General features: G+C 40.4%; 1 protein-coding gene and 1 pseudogene across 1 annotated transcript in view; both read right to left on the bottom strand.

Moving 5' to 3' along the window:
* Positions 1-2,819, bottom strand: part of LOC147886173 (Prolyl oligopeptidase family protein) — a 119,743-nt gene extending 116,924 nt beyond the window's left edge. Inside the window, exon 1 of the mRNA XM_087395652.1 lies at positions 2,413-2,819. Coding sequence (XP_087251778.1) covers positions 2,413-2,761 — 349 coding nt within the window. The 5' untranslated portion in view covers positions 2,762-2,819. The remainder of the gene's footprint in view (positions 1-2,412) is intronic.
* A 12,082-nt stretch (positions 2,820-14,901) lies between these two features.
* LOC147886172 (uncharacterized) lies at positions 14,902-16,055 on the bottom strand (annotated as a pseudogene).
* Positions 16,056-18,185: the final 2,130 nt, after the last annotated feature.

Genomic DNA, 18,185 nt, shown 5'->3' with positions numbered 1-18,185 from the left:
TATGGCCCCTACAAAATCATCCGCAAAGTTGGGCAGGTAGCATATCAGTTGGAACTACCCATTACCTCCAAGATCCATAATGTTTTCCATGTATCCTTGCTGAAACCACATGTCGGACAGCATGTCCAGGTTCTTCCTGAGTTGCCTCCTATGGATGAAGAGGGCCACATAATCTATGTGCCGGAGCAAATCAAGGGCTTCAGAGATCATGTACTCAGGAACAAAGCCTACACAGAATACCTCATCAAATGGAAAGGTTTAACGGAAGATGAGAATTCTTGGCAACCCGAGAGCATTGTGCAGGACTACCCCTATCTCCTACAGAGCTGATCAGTTTCTGTTGTATCCTTCTCATCCAGGGCAGCCTCTTGGAAATTTTGAGGGCACAATTCTTTGGGAAGGGATGGCTGTAATGAAGGTGGAAAAAAGATGGATTTTAAGGGGGAAATAGATGGGAGAATAGTAGGGAAATGTGGGAACTGTGGGGGAACTATATAAGTCAACCCAAAAGGATTGTAAGGGGCTATTGATTTGACGTTTAATCCACTTCTCCTTGCTTCCTTCATCACTTGTGTACTTCCAGTCTCGTTCTCTCTACTTCCCTCCCCTATTCCTTCTCTATCTCCCCCTGCCTTCCGTGGCTTTCTCTCACTTCCCCATTCACCTTCACTACAATACGGCAGAAGCATATACCTAGATGAATCCAGGACATTCCCAAACTCATCCTCTAAAAACACAACATAGTGCAGTTTCAATCTCATGATAGTCACTCATAAGATTGAAAACCATAACTCCACGCATAGCAAGGATTAGCTACTATGACATCCCCACTGACGTCATCAACGCCCAACAGTAGGTGTTGCGGCCTGCTAGTATTGCGATAATTCTTTCTATCTTAATTGGTGCGTCACCTTGCAAAATGCCTTCTCAAAGAACCCGCCAAGTTTTCACAATAGAAGCCATAAGAGGTAATGAAAGCATCGTGAGATCTGTAGAGGTGAAAATCCAACAAGTGTTGTCCAACCACTCACCACATGAAGAAGGGATACAGGACTGAATTCATCGTTCAGAGAGTGGAGAGGCAGTTCCATCTTCTCAAAGTCTGTCTCTGGACTGACGTGGCATTTTTTGCCACAATCCTGGCTTCTTTCGAGATCCGCTTACACTTAAATATTTTGAGTTATTTGTGCCTTGAGTGCTTTGCTCTTGGCTGTTTCTTTCATACCTTTTTCACCCCAAAAAAAATAACCACCTGGAGAGCTCTCCCTTATGCTTCCACAAGCTCCAGGAGGCCTTCCCTGCTGCTCCAACCTCACCTTTGCTGCCGTAGGTTGTCTAGCCATCCCCTTTGTGCAGCAAGCTATTCCAGCATCCCCTCTTCAGCTCCCTACAACTATATGGCTGCTAAGAGTTGCATTAGACGCGCTCTCCACTATTCCATCAGCCTCTTTTCAACTCCGAAAATTTCTCCTTCCTCCTCACCATCTTCTGAAGGTATGGGCAATGCTTGTAAAAGTCCTAGGCTACTCTTCACTTTTTGGCATACAATGCATTGTTGGACAAAAGTAGTGACGTCATCCCTCAACTTAGGCCACTGAAAGTCCCTCCACGTATTCAATGGCTCCTCAAATACCTTAATGCCGAGCATACAGGCTCCACTGTAGTTCACTCATGACAAGAGTTTGATGAGATTTGGGATTCGCTTTCCTAACAAAATGTATTGCCGATTCAAACTCTTTCCTTGAATAGCATTCTTACTCGGTCTCCCACTCAATGCATCAGCCACTAAGTTTTCCTTTCCTGGCTGATATTCGATAATTGGCTGTCCAAAAGATTGAAGATACTCTGTCCACTCGATCTACCAAGAGGAAACAATTCGTTGGGGGAACACGTGTTTAAAACTACGATGGTCAATCTTAATCTTACATTCCGCACCACAAAGATAATGTCTCCACAACTTAACCAACCCGGGGTTGAAGCTTAGTGTTTCTTTGTGTCATGCCCTATCTTGTCCAAGTCCTACTGCACTGTTAGCTCTCTCCATGATAGAGACAGAGTCACTTTAAAGAAAAGACCTAGCAAAATTCTAATTTTGACAAAAGATCGTTTCTGCATGCCCCATGGTCTCAAACTTCAACTACTGCCCAAACAGGCATGGAAACAAGAACTGTGAGCAAGCCCAGATGATAGTTTTTGGAGGCATGAAGCGCCCAAAGAACTCAACAAGAGAGATATGCATGTGGTCTAAAACGTGGACTCGTCACACAGTACTATTGGAAATGTAGAGGGCAGCACCTCAACGGTAAGGCAAGTTGGATCTTTATAAATCTCGTCTCTGTCGAGCTAGCTGATCTAGGTGGAGGTTCTATAGCATGGTGGTGTGCAGTTAATAACATCACAACCGGAACTTACCTGCCATAACACGCTCGGTGTAAGCATTTTCTTCATTGAGATAAGCAAGAACGTCAGGGCTCGTTCTAGTATCATCCCTAAGCCAGTAATAAGAGTCTTCCCTGATGTCCCCAAAGAGCTCCATCTTGTGCTCCACCTTCTTTGCAGAAGGCGCGCAAATTTTCAAGGCTTCATCTGGACAGTGATGAGAGAGAGGCATAATGGTAAAAAGGGCAGCTGAGAAGAGGCGCCTGGAGAGAGAGCGGGCAAGGCAAGTCGGGAAACAAAGGCGTTTGCGAGGAGGAGGAGGAGGAGGCGCAAAGAGAGGGTGTCTGCTGAAATTGCGGCAAAGTGACCATTGGGCCTTCATATCAATGTTGTGCTTTTGTTGGGCGTCCTTCTCTAGGTCCCCTTTGGACTATTTTGCCCATAACTATTTTGGAATTGTTTCAATTGCTCGCATCCGATGCCTCTAGATGTGCTTAGTACCTTTGTCATCACACACTCCAGAGCATGCGCATGTTCACTTTTTGGCAAATCATTCATCGTTAGTACGAGTGCTCTGTGTTCGGGTTCATCCTTTGTAGTGACGATGGAAGGCAACAAGAAGAGTCTTTGTATAGCCGATGGACATTGATAGCACCATGTTTGGGAGAGATTGCTGACTTCTTATTTATTTCCTTTGCTTCCTTCACTTCTGATTCTTGCAATTCTTTTTGTGTTCCTCATTTCTGATACTTATGGTTTACTTGTGCTAGACTTGGAGAGGAAGTTCGGGGACTATGTGGAGGAGAAAACTTGTGATATGAATTCCGAGTCCAACGGTCATTTCTTAACCCTTCCTTGTTGCTGTGTTCACCTGAGATTGTCTTCACACATTGCACGAGATAGGTCGAAAACTAGCTTGTGGAGGACGAGCTGACATCACAAGATCGGTAAAGGTCGAGACTTGGAATTGCATGGGGTAATATTTTGTTTAATTTTAGACCTGCATTTGCTTTTGATAAATCTTTTGAGGAGTGGGTGTAAGCATGTTGCGTTGCTGGTTTACTAGTAGTACCACTTTTTACCGTGACATTACTTATACTTGAGTAGAGTGTATTTGAGTGTCTAGTGACTGTAGGGATGAGCCACTTTCCCCTTCTACACCAAGGTGGGATTCTTGCTAGATTACTAAAAGACCAATGTTATAGTGCAAAAAGTTATCTGATAGCATGCTTTTGAATATAATAGTGAATGAAAATATTAATGCCAGCAACAATTAAAGTTATATAATACAATGACAACATAAAAGAAATTTTGTAAAAGAACACAAAGTGGGACACTATAGAAAAAGTATATCTGTATTCATATAAATAAGAGTTATGTACAATAAGGCTTCATAGCCTTTCTCTCTTCTCTAAAACAATGACAATATCGGGCTTTGAATTCCCAAATAGGCTCCTACCTCTAAACCTAGTCAATAGAGCATCAACACTATTGTCGTTGTTGGCCAAGGACATGGCTGTTGTTGTCAATGCCATACTTTGAAACTCAGTTCCAAAAGCACAGAGGGAAGCCATGCGGCTCACCAAAATGACCTTGTCAGCATTTTGATTGATGTCACTATGAACAATCACTCATGACAAGGCCTTGCACTTCAGGAGGTCCTAAGTGCCGCGTGGCAAAAACTTTTTGTGGATAACCACAAAGCGCCCTTCTGCTTGTCCAAGGTAATGTGCCAGTGAGTGGTCTCGATCGAAACTACTACAAACAAGGCGTTGTTGAGATAGGGGCCCCTTAGGCCCTAAGGGGCCTTAGGGGAGGGGATTAATCCTCCTCCCTAACCTCGCCTAGTTAATCCATGCACATAATTGGTAAAGGGATTGCAACAGTCTTACTTGCGGGTCTCGACCCTTTTGGTGGAGGTTCTTTGCCGTTTCTTTAGGTTGGCAACACTTTTGGGCTAGTTTGAGTTTGAAGTAGTTCAAGAGTAGAGAAAACGTGGTCACCATTAACGAAGGTAGTTTTGATCAAGTGCTTCCCAAACTAGGTCACCATTTAGGAACGTGGTTCTGGTATTGTTCATTTAGGAAGGTGGTTGTGGTACTGTTTTGACTCAAACTGATTAACTAGAGCTACAATGGGGTTAGCATAACTATTTTGTTTGCTTGCAGCCGCAAAAAAAATATGTGTTAGTTGACCACATCCTTAAAGATATATTTGTGTCCATCAACTGTTCAACAGTAGTGATCATTATCATTGCATTAATTATACTACTGATTATTAGGGAGTTCCAAATTTTGTAAAAATAGAGTTAGTTCATACATTTTGGGAGACCTTTGTAATGTGATGACACCTGCAGATCTCATATTGTGAAAGATTTTTTTTTTTTAATGGTTCATGAAATTCAACCTACTTTGTAGCAACAGTGTGTGGCAATTGTTCTCGTGTATAACCATCTCGTGTATAACCATGGAGTGCTGGTTTTGGTACAGAGCTTTAATAACCTCTACTTCTCTGTAATCCTACATCGTAATTTTTAATTTCATGTTGTAGTATCTTCAGGTTTCAGTCCGCTGTCACGCTCTTTTGTTGAATGGACAGTAGCATATTATGAGAAAACGGCAAAGAAGGACACTTTGAAGGGAAAAGCGCCTATGGAGGACATAGATATTTGTTGCGATGAGGGTAGCAGTGTCTTCAAGGGTAAGTGTGCTCCATTGTTCTCCACAAGGTACATGTGGTTGCTTTTTCCTTTAATGGTGTTTCATTACGAATACAATTGACTGGTGTTTCACAACCTGTTGCCCCTAAGTACTGCAAAGGAAGCCGAGCAATCATCGAAGTTTCCCATTAATAATTTAGAAGGTATGTCGCTCGATCTTTTGTTTTGAACACTCTTCTATATTCACTTGATTAGTATCTCTAGTTAATTTCAATTTGAGTGGAATGGTACAGAGTTGCATTGCTCCCTTAGTGAGGTTCATGTCACAAGTTAAGTCAATGTCTTTGTGTGTCCTATTTTTCTTGTGTCTTTCATGTGCTTAGTTACTTCTGGAAATTGGAGAAGCTGTATCTCTTATGCATGTAATCTCTAGTTCATCCACACATTAAGTCTCAAAGTTTGCAACAACTTCATATATGTTAGCTTGTTAGTATATTAACTCATGAGATTAGTTAATTTTTGCACTATTTTTGTGAAGCAGAGGATACAGCTTCCTCGAATGCACCAGTGGTTATGACACCATACTCCAAAGCTTTGAAGACAGGGGACATGTCAAAGACCGGTGGGATAAAGAAAGCTACTACTGCAAAGTCATTACAGAAAGCTTTCGATGCTACAACCAAGCAAGAATATGCAGAAGGTAAGCACATCTAAACTTTGCCTAGCTCTGTGTGTTGCATGAAAGCAATAGCTTGGACCAGGAAAAAGTATTGACTTTGGCTTACATCTCTCTTCTTCTTTCCATGTTCTTTTATAGAAATCATAGGCTGAGTGGTTATTGTTCCAAGTATAGTATGTGCACTTACAAATCACTACATGTGTGATGAGGCACCCTTTCCGTTTGCTTTTAATGATAGGATAAATTTTTATTTCCACTCCACTATGAACCCAAACTGATGCAATACCTTTTCCACAGGAACTCCACATGAGGAGCTAGTGTGATTTATTATAAATTGGAAGTTCTCAGATAGTGGACTTTTATGAGGTTTTATGTGTTGTCTCCAATCATGTCTATGAGGTTTTACATGTTTCCTTCCATTCATGGTGGGAACAAAAAATCGTGTGTGGTAACAGCTTAAACAGGTCAGACATAGGCATTAGTAGTGATCTCTTTTGTCTGTATCATTGAGTTTTAAACCATAGTGGGAGAAGGGAGCACAGTATCCACCCCCACACAATCATGGAATTTGCGTTGACTAGGAACGATGTTCGTATCCAGCTACATAACAGCGCTACTATGTGTTTTGCACACATTGTTTGATTTTTGCTTGTTGTTCCCCTAATTTATGCTCCTCTAAGTTTGGTTTCATTAATTTTAGCAATAGAATTTCCTATTTGCCATAAGTTCAAACAGCTTGGGCATAGGCAGTAGTAGTGACATTTCTCTTACACTCTGAAAAACAAAGTAAAAACAGGATTGAGACCTTGCTAACAATCCACGAGCACAATGAAAAAGACCCACTAGCTATACTTAATGTTTACAAACCTCTGAAAACAAAGACAACTCTCATTATACCAGCAATTTCAAGCATAATTTCCAAACTACCACAAAACATGAATACATATGTACTCTAAGGCTTCAATATATACCTCAATATTTGTACAACAAGCACATCCACATTTAAATCTTTTTTTGGCAAAAAACAATTTAGCTCAAGTAATACACACGCCGACAACAATATATGGATCATTGATAGGTCACATTTGGACAACCAAAGCAACTTCAATCATACCATAGGAACAAATTACATCTATTGGTCTAATCACTCCCCCATCTACACTTCAATTCCAGATAATTAAACCACATTTGCCATTTGAATGAAATTCACCTTGTTAAACAAGTTGAATTTGCATTAAAATAACTTGCCCTAAAGAAGTCTAAGAACCTCAAAAAAGAAATAGTTGGAAGGAAGAGAAAGAGAGGGAGAAAATGGTGGAGAAGAGAGAGAACAACCACTTGCACTATGGCACATCTTTTTGCATTTCCTAGTGGAAACTTTAACTATAGCCTACCATGAGAGGGCAGGCCAAAAATGTATTACTAGCATATAGGCCATGACACATGTGTATTTCTAGTCACCTTGCCCATGACAACTAGTGTATTTTGGAATTATTTTCAATTGCTCAATTGACCCCCCCATTGAATGCCTCTAGATGTGCTTAAATTTTAGTACTGATGTAATGACAGACTTCAAAGCTTGAACTCCTAAAGTAACGGTCTCATGTTCACTTTAAAAAAATGTACTACTAGCATATAGGCCCCTCTCATCCCTCATTTTCCTAAACACCCCCAAAATCTATAAATTGTATCTCTCCCCACATAGATTTTTATCCATTGATTAAGATAACATGTTATGGTCCCAATGCCCCATCTATGGATGGAAGATGGCCAGCAAATAGAGACTCTGACTCTCATCCTCACTAGATACTAATTTATAGCCTCTATTCTATGAGATAGTGAGTGATGACAAATAATTTGGAACCTTCCTACTGATGTTGTCATGCCTTGGGAATCTCCTTTAATTTAATTTTTTAAGTCACTAAGTACTATATGGGGGTCCATTTTTATGCTTATTTCGCAATGTTTTATGGGCCTTAGAATGTTTGCTACATCACAACTGTCGAATCATTGGTAAAGTTTGTGTGTGTGAAATTTGATCAGTGTAGGTGTCGATATAAAGTCAGTATAGGCATCAATATGCACATTGGTGGGACCCGATGGATATACTAATGTTCATACCAATACTTATAGTGACTTATTGATGCCTATACCGACTTACTAACCGATGTTGGCAGTCTAGAAGAGTTTATAAATAGTAGTTTGCAATAGACCCCAATATCATTTTGACTAGCAACTTTTATCATTTGGAAGATAACAAATTTAATAACATGTACACCAAGTTTGAGATCAAAATACTCATATATTCATGATGAATTTTATATACAAATTGCCATAATGTAAGTATAGAAGTAAAAGGGCCAAGGATAAGAAGCCCTCTCCATGGCAAAAGAATCAAATACTAGCATTTACATCATCTTCAACAAAGTCTACTACCTAAGACTTGATCCTCTTTCTATTTTATTATTCCATATCATGATCTCATCTTCTTGCATAGATCCATTCGCATCAATTAGATCCATTGGCATATTCATGTCCACATCCCTATCGTCTAATGTCAGTTTACTTCGAGGACCAACTTGGACCACATAATACCATCTTGAATCAATAAGATCTAGATAAAAGATCACGTGTGTTCAAGATGCAAATGCCATTAATCATATTAATTTACACTCAAGTACGAATAAAGGCCTTAGCTTAGTTCCATACTATGTACCAATTCACATTGTTGAGAAAGGGAAAAAAATCAATTTTCTTTGTCTATAGTTTGGTGGAGTCTATAGCAAAAAATACACTAACATTTTTCATGACTGAAGTATTGGGACTATTATAGATAGCTCTAAACCATTTTACGTCAAGAATAAAAATAATAATTGTCTAAATCCAACTTCTAAGATATTGTGGCAATCATTGAACTTGAGTTATTGTCCTTTGAAAATGCTTCTTTAAAGTAATGCATATGTCATGTCGGTGTCTGAAAAGAGGAAATGTCCCTTTAAAGAAGGTGGTTTAGAACCAATGATCCTTCACATGCAAGATGGACACATGGGAGATATCAAGTATGAAAGTCATAAATGATTTTCTTCATATGTTCATATTCTCTACCTTATACTTCTTTAGAATAAGGAGGGCAAGCATATTCACCAAAACTACAAGCTATCTTGACCAAGATGTTGATGGGGATTTCTAATTTTTGAGCAAAACCATTTGAGCGTTTGAGCAAATTGGATCAGAATGTAGTTTTTTTGTGTCAAAGTTTATGAAAACAATCCAAGTGTACGGACCCCTTTTGTGGATAAAGGGGTCATATTGCTTAAGAAAAGAAACGGATATCCTCATTTCTGATAAAACAAGTTTTCTAACTCTTGAAGTTCATGAAATGAGGCCATGATTATGAAACCGTTTTGTAAATGAAGGGTCCATATTGTTCAATAAAAGAAGTGGTTATCCTTGTAAACTAATATACCACAACAATGAATAACCATGCTCCATGGCCTTCACGACTGTTGCGTCCTTAACAATGCATTTCATGACCAATGACCTCTGAATTTTATTTTCCATTTCTTTGGAGATTTTGTTTCGCCATCTAATTGCTTTGCCATCTCGACGCCGAGGTCGATCTTCATGCAATACTATTGTTTCATCATGGGCTTGAATTGGTGAAGCACAACTTGCACCCACCATTGGAGTTGATACTCCTAATATGACAAACCCTGAGCTTGTCAACTTGGCAATCTCTACACTTATCAAGGATGTTCCTGATTGGACCTTCCACCTTCCTGGTGATGGTCCTGGAATACCTGTAATGCTAGTTGATGGCTTCCATGTATAGGTTACATTATTTCCACAAAACCAAATCGTTTGGGAGTGCACTCCAATTGGTGTTTGAATCCTCCCAAAGAATGATGGTGCAACAACTCCACATCGATTTTCACAATCCTTTATATTGACAAGCTTGTTACATTTTCCTCCTTGTCGCAACAAACTTGGCTTGTTACAGGAACTCTTCATAATGCCCAATTTGCATCATGCACTTCATATTCTTGTACACTCTTGGAATCATCATCCTCAAAACTCTCTGTTGCAAATTTAGTACTAGATTCTCTCATGAAAAATAAAGGCCAATAGACCCCTTTCATTGCCAATAAAGGCCAATAGATGAAAGGTGTCTATTGGCCTTTAATTTTCACATTTGAAAACCGACTTGAATGCTTTTAATAGCAAGCACCTTTTTTCTGGTGGCCTTCTCGTGCTCTTCGTCTGTTGGCTTCTTCGTAAATGTTCTCCATGCAATGCACCAAAGGTAGCCTTGCCACAAAGAGCAGCAGCAGTGCCATGAGCCCTTCCATCTCTGGCTTCAGTAGTAGCTCAGCTCGTGCACGAGAAGCTCTCTCTTGAAGCAGCAACAGCTGTGCACCGCAAGCAACAAAAAAGCCATAGCTTCTTCATCTCCGGTGCACCAGCTTCCAAAAGCAAAAAGAGCATGCACATCGCAATCCTCATCTCTTCCTCACTAGCTTCTTGAAGCTCTCGTATCCCCAACAAACTTGCTTCGCTCGAAAGCCCCTGGCCCAAATTTGCCCTGTTCCACCATGCAGACCCTATTCTTGCGCTTCTTGATCCGTGGCTCCCACATGCCTTCCGGTTCTCACCCTCCCGAATGGTCCCCAGTAGCTCGGATTGGCATCCTATGAGGTCCACATCTCTCACAATGCAGTCACCCGACATAAGAGTGGAATGCTTGGATAGGAAAGGCACACACCTGCAACTCTCGGAGCAGAGACCTACAAGTAACCTCAGATTCTCGGTTAATAACTTGTTCTTGTATGCTTAATAACTTTTCCTTGTATGCTTTGGTTGTCTAGCTAGTCTCCTCAAGCCCCAACTCCTCAAGCCCCATCATCTCGTCAAGTGCAGCTTCAATTAGCAGCATCACAATCAAGCTTCAGGTATTTTCTATTTTGAAGATTCCTGGGCTTTCTTTGTATGCTATTGAAGTAATGCTGGGACTTAATTGACCTTGTAAGTCTATTCTATGCCATGCGAGGACTTCTTTTCCCTTGATTTTTTTAAATGCATTTTTGTCACATTGGCAGGATGGTAAAACTAAAAACTTATGAGAGGAGGGGGAGAGGTGGAAGAGGAGAACGAGGAGGTAGGAGAGGTGGAAGGACAAGTAACAAGAGAAGTTTGCAAGTGGAATCTACACCAAATTTAGAGATTTAAAAAGAGGTTGAAATTGGAGTTGAAGAGGATAAGGAGATGGAAGACTTTGAAGACACTACTATAATTGTAAAGGAATCTTCTAAGAAGAGAAAGAAAGAGGATAAACAATTGGATGAGGAGTTTGAGCAAGAGTTTCCTGCTGCACTCGATATTGGTCAGGGGAAGGATGTTATTGAATCTCTTGCAATCAATCCTGGAAAGAATGCTCCCTTGATCCCATTATGTCGTTGTGTTGTAAACACAAGAGTGAGAGGCCTACGAACTGATATGGATAGCCTAAAGCAAGCTCTAGAGGCTAAAAATATATATTCAACAGAAGGGAATGTTTATTTTATCTACAACAAAAATGATTAAGTGCTCTTAATCTCAACTATTAAAACAGGTTGTGCATTGAATCTAGCTTTTATATTTTTGAATTATCCCGTATATAAGTGTTCTAGATATAACTGTTTTTTATTGGTGTCATTCATTCTAAGTAAGGGTGTTACCCAAGCTTGGATAGGTTCTTAGAATACAAAAGTGGTGCATCTTACCAAACCTTTACTACTAGAGAGCTCAAAATTGTATTAACCTACCTTAGAAGTGTTAAAAAAATTTTAGAGAAATACTCTTGAGTGACGTACATTAATTCAAAATTTCCAAAATTTTGCAACATGCTAAGGGCCATATTATTCGCACCATGTGTATTTAGTTGCATGTTTGATCAACGTAATCATCAATGGTGCCAAAGTGATCTATGAAATTGTGTGGTAAAATTATGCTCTCAAGATCTCAACATCAAGAGAAATGGGAGGATCTTTCATGGTGTATACACTCACTACCACTTTTTGATGAATATTCCAATGCAAAATACATTGACTATATTTTGCTTCTAATTGTGGAAATGTCAGTATATTTGTTGAAAGAGCCTTGTTGGATACACTTCGGGCCCAACAAAGCTTGACAATATTGATATATATGCATTGATGCTATGTTTCCACACAAAAGAATTTGTGGAGTAGATTGGGGCTTGTTTCAATCCTATTTTCCCCCATTATCATTGAGAACTAAAATTAGTTTCAAGTACCATGTGGAGTATTTTGAGGTGTATGGTTACATTAAAAAAATATTACATAAACTCTCACATCATGTATTACAAAAATTCATTTCAAAAGAGGTACATACAAAATATGAATACATGCCAAAAGAGAGCTACAAAATGGCAAAATGGTCAAAAGGTGGCTATCTACAAAATCATAGGTAAAGATAGCTATATCTAAGCTAAATCTACTCATTCTAGGGGTCCTCATTCGACTCATCTTCATCTCATCTTAGCTCATGCCTTAAGAACGTTGCGTGTAACAATTTAGAAAATATAGCTAAATCTTGATTTTAAGAATGGGAAGGAATATGATTGAGAAAAAGGAGGATAGAAGATTGACACAAAGTGCAACTTCCATCCAGCTGATAGGGACTCCCTTGCAATCTAGCCTCTCAAAGAGTGCTAGCATGCCATGAGCATATGCATAGTCATACTCCTCATCTATAGGATATCTCCCAATCATGAAATAATTGTGAGCCCAAATAAAAAACCGCATATGAAGTGCTATGAGCAAACCAATGTATTCAAACGAAATAAAAAATTACGAAAGACGTTGCACACATATATGCTTGGAATACATGTTATCTCTCTCTCTCTCTCTCTCTCTCTCTCTCACACACACACACACACACACACATGTGAAGCACCTCTTGTCACATTCTATTGCTTGCAAGCTCCATTTCTCTAGATCACCACGGTACTCATTTATGGCTCTCCTCCAATTTAAGTTGCGGGCTTAGTCTTATTTTCCATCATCGCATCCTGGATCTCAATCAGCAATGTTTCACTACTTCACATGTGTGATAGCATGTACTTCATATCAAACTCATGATAGGGAGGTACATGGAGGCATCTCACCCCACTACAAGATGGCTTAACATAAGGACATGAAGGAGAGGAATGAGTGAACGTTTAGTGAGACCTCTCCAACATGGCTTGCTATGATGCTACAACCTACTATGGGATCATGCTAGAGTCCCCAACTCACTCATTTGTTCAAGACTAATCTATGAGATTCATAAGAGATGAATCTTTGACTTGACTCTAGTCTAGAGGAGTGATGACTACTCACTACTACTTTATTGAAAATAAATAGATATGTAGAGTTTATACGATCATACCTGTAAATGAAAATAAAGTAGATTTATGATTGTAGAACAGTTTGGTGGACCATACACATGTGAAAAGGATTTAAAAGATTGCAATTTGGTCTTATAAACAAAACAAGCAAGTCAACAAGCAAAGCAAGGCACAAAAAAGGAAAGACAAAGCATAACAAGCAAGCAACAAAAAGGCAAGGCAAAGAAAAGCAAAGAAGACAACACAAACAAGCAAGGCAAGGGAAAGCCAAAGTAAAGAAAACAAGACAAACCAAACGGGCAAAGCGACCAAGGATTTCCCCTTTCTTCTCTCATGTTTGCACTATTTCTTTTCATAGATTTGAGGGAGAGAAAGAAAAAGCATAGAAGCAACCAAAAACAAAGTTAAAGACTTATAAAACGAAAGAGGATAAAAGAATAACTTACCTCGAAGGAACTTAAAGAGATTCAAGGGTCAAAATTTGTGGGTTTAAGCTTGAACAATAAGAAACTCCAAAATCCTTGGAACTTGAAATACTTCTCCAATCTCCTTGCAAATAAGGCCTAGTAATGCAGAGAGATGATTGTAAAGAGTAGGAAAAGGGACTTCTAAGTATGATTAGGAGCAGCGAATAGTTTGGAAGGAAGGGGATGGCAAATCGGACATAATACATGAGAGAATGAGGCAAAAATGTGCTTTGGGTTTTTGGGGAGTGCACCCACAACATTGGTATAGACGCGTCAGTGTAGATGTCAATATTTTTGTTGAAATATAATCATAGCATCGATATAGGCATTAGTATTTCCATCTGGTATACCATCGTCTATATTGATGGTAATAGAGCTTTAGACAATTTGGTTTGGATTTTGATCTTTGGCATGGTTGTGGATGTGTACAAATGAATAATAGGAGTGGAACGTGATTAGTGTTACTTGAAAGCACATAGATAACATGTGGTTGGAGTTTGTAATGGAGACACGTGACTTACACCTTGGGCTTGTGATGCATGTCGTGAATTGTTTGCAATAATGATCAACATCGAGTACGTCTTTTCTCTGAGCGTCTTGGTCTAAGCACATTTTTCTAAGCATGGCCTATATTGTGATTTCGTAGATAATTTTATCATAACATCACACACCATTTAGTCATAAAACTGCCCTAAGAAGATACTATATACATTTCTACCCCACAAAGATGCTGCTAACATCACACACCCTTCAGTCATAAACTACCCCACAAAGATGTTATATACATTTAATTACATTTCTTTCCAATAGTATTTAGGGCTTATAAGATCCCTTTATTCAAAAAACTATTTTTCATGTCTACTTTATTTCAACACCCTCCACCTACATCATCCATCATTCATACTATCATGATAGATAGTGATTTATCGATGAAATGATTGGAAGTCACATGGTGAAGAATTTAGGGTGCAAATTTGCATGCATCTATGCCGAAACATTTATTAGTTGCATCAAGGAGATACTTTAAGATTCAATTCACCATGATGATCATTTGTACACAACTAATAGTTTTGACATGCAAACCTTAACTAAGATATGACATGATTGTCACATCTCTAGCAAATAGAAAAAGTTTTATGAAATCAACATGCTTGAATATGTGATATTGAGATTAATATTCATGGGTACTCACATGATTTACTTAATAGTTCTTCAATATGATTACTACATCTCTAGCAAATGAAATAGGTGCAAGACACCACAAAAGTTATGCATTTTCAGTACTAGGGCATCACAAGCAAAATTAATTGCTTGAAGGGAAAAACTCATGTCAAATCACTAGACTCAATCTTCTTTATTGATGTCATCCACATAGATATTGTGATGATGCCTCCTCTCTCTGATGGGGGCATTGAATGCAATGTCATTACACATCATCTCAGCCATAGCACCTACATAAGAAGGCAAAAAGCTAAAATAGATCAATCAATATCAATGCCTCATTGATAATTATATTCTCCAACAAATAGGTTTAAAAAGATAAAACAAGAGAGTAGCATACTTACTAGTCATCTAGAAGATTAACAACAATTTCCACATCTTCGGAATCATTTAGAGTCCCATAGTTGATTAACACATTTCCCTTTCCTTTCTGTCCATCCAAAAATGGTTACAATATAGAATTGCAAATGTCAGGATCATTCTCAATAGATAAGCATGCTCTCCCAGAATGCATGCATGCTTTTTGCATAGAACCAGTCCCAGCACCTAAGTCCACCACATGTCCAGAAATTGGACACAACAACTCCAAGAAGTACAACATCATGCATGGAGCCTTCTCCAATGCACCTCTCCATGGAATACTCTCTCCATGCTTTATAGTCTACTCACTTGTTGGTAAATAATGATGAAACAAACTACTTCCAAAAGCAATGCCCAATTTGGTACCAACCTCGGAAGCATTTCCAAGATTACAAACACAAGACATACCAGCCCGATGAAGAAGGCATAAAACCACAACATCCACCTAAAGACAAGAAAAGAATAAAACTTATGCTTAGTACAAGCCATTTCATTATACAAGTGCATAAATTCTTTCAACAGGTCATTGTAAGACAGTTGTCTCACCTTATGATCAATACCACCAACTTTGATTGTGCAATATGCATCCAAGCATTGCATGTACATTCGACATGCAAACTCCAATCTACTGATCCTAGCATAACGCTCAACCAAATGAAGAACATGAGGAGCACACATAACTAGGATCCATCCAAAATCTGAAACAACTGTGACCGCTACTAGCAAGTAGTAGTGTACATGGTCCTCTGTTAATAAATTCCAAGATGGAGATGTGGAATCCTCTACTCCAAGAGCTTCTAGATGTGTAGGCAGATCAAGAATGACAAAATCTGCAGCCGAAGCAACACTCTTACCATTTCTTGTTTTTCTTTCACCTCCAAGACCCACAAAGTATTCCTTCATGTCTATATAGTCTTGTGTGAAGTTTGAGACAGACAATTGCTTCCCAAACTCGACATAATCATAGCACCAAACCTTGCAATGTGAAGCATCACATGTGCCACTTCGATTCAAAGTTAGAGAGGTCAATGGAATGTACAAAAAGCGGATAGACCTATCTTTCCATTTACATCCTTTCAAAATGGGTGTAGACTATAGTACCTACACATCTATATCCACATCACATATGTAAAGACACAAAGTGATAACAACATATGTTACACAAACAAATAACAGCTTGAAAAAAGATCAAGAGAACTTACCATTATTGGTACCACGATTTTTTGGTGGCCTACCACCCTTCTTTAGTTCCATACTTGAATCCTTGTCCTTTTTATCATCTTCTCAAGTGTTTTTTGAACCTCAATGATTGCATCATCCTCGTGGACTGAATTTGAGCTTGATGAACCCATCTCTCCCTTTTTATGTTGTGTGTACAGCTCTACCTCCTCCTCGATGCAACATCCTTTTTTCATATCGAGCCATCATGGGCAGTTCTTTCTCTCCCACTCAGAGAGCACTTGCTTCCCTTCTTTTTCTATCATGTTTGGAGAGTACATACAGAATTTTAAGTCCTGAATTTTTGTCCATACTCGATATATGGCCAACAATTTTTCAATCTTACCAATAGCTTAAGGATTGCAAGAATCTGCATACAATAAGAGTCTTAGTACAAAAGCGAAATACTTAAGGATGGATTTTTAATTGAAAAGGAAAAAACATGTAATGCTTACCTAAATACCAATCGTCGAGATGCCCTCGTCATCTCCATTTGTCCTGTTGCAGTTGTAGCAACAGTCATTGAATCCTTTAGATCTTCATAAAGTTCAAGTCTGTTCATTGCTTGTATTTCCCCAAAATACTCTGTCAATGTAGGATCTTGGATCCTTACATGCTTGCCACAAGCGAACTCTTGGATAGTTTGGGGGGGGGGGGGGCTTCAAAATGGTAGATCACAAAAGCTCTAGCCGGCCCATCGCAATCTGGTGACCTCGAGCTTTTGCTCCGCCCCGTTCCCCTGCTGCTCCCCCTCCCTCAGCGTCCCTCTCTCTCTCTCCCCTCAGCCTGTCCCTCGCCCCCTCCCTGCTGCTCCCCCCCCTCCCCCTTCCTGCTGCTCCGCCCCCTCCCCCTGCCTGTCCCTCGTTCCCTCCCCCTGCCCTTCCGCCCCCTCTCCCTGCTTCCGCCCCCTCCCCCCTGCTGTTCCGCCCCCTCTCCCTGCCTCCGCCCCCTCCCCCCTGCTGTTCCGCCCCTTCCCCCTGTTCCGCCCCCTCCCTTGCTTGCCCTTCGCCTCCCCCCTGCTGTTCCGCCCCCTCCCTGCTGTTTCGTCCCCTCCTTGCCTGCTCTCCCGCCCCCTCTCTTCCTCTCAGTCCTCTCCCTACCTCTCAGCCTGCTCCCCCTGCCTCCTCCCTGCTTCTCCGCCCCCTTCCCCCCCCCCCTCTCCTGCCCTTCCCTTCTCTCCTTCCTCTCCCTCTCCTTCTTCTCCTCCCCTCTCCCTCTTAGCCCTCCCCTCCAATGCCCCCTCCCTCCCTCTCAGCTTGCCCCTATCCCCTCTCAGCCCCTCTCCTCCTTCCCTCCCCTTCCCCCCTGCTTCCTCCTTGCCTCCTTTCCCCTCAATCTGCCTCCTTTTCTCCCGCAGCTTTTTTGGAACGGAAGGAGCCTTTAATTTGTTAGAGTCGGCCTCCTCACCTTGATTGGCGATGGATACCCCGTCAGCCAATCCTACTCCACCTCCACCGGCCGTGAAAACTATCACTTTCTCTAAAGACGAGTTGCAGCAGCTCAAGAAGGATGTAGAGATTGAATGCTCTACCACGTTGCTAGCATGCATCTTCTGGTCTCACCCCTCCAGATCCCAAGCCAGAGACTGGATGCTTGCGGCTCTCCCCCCAGACCTCACTCCTCGATTGTTAGATGTTCGCCTTCTGGGACGAGGTTTTTTCCAGGTTGTTTTGGACACTCCAGAGGCTGCGAGCACTGTGCTCAAGGCCGAGTTTTTACACCTGGGACACAGAAAGATCTTCTTTGAAGCCTTTCACATTGGTTTCGACCCAGTAGAGGCAGATAAGAAAATCTTCTCGCTCTTCATCAGGTTCC

This window comes from Dipteris shenzhenensis, chromosome 24 (assembly GCF_047967505.1).
Source record: "Dipteris shenzhenensis isolate YYH24624 ecotype China chromosome 24, Dip_SZ_1.0, whole genome shotgun sequence".
Classification (NCBI taxonomy): domain Eukaryota; kingdom Viridiplantae; phylum Streptophyta; class Polypodiopsida; order Gleicheniales; family Dipteridaceae; genus Dipteris; species Dipteris shenzhenensis.
The sequence above is the reverse complement of the archived record's forward strand: the minus strand, read 5'-3'. Positions and strand labels throughout refer to the sequence as shown.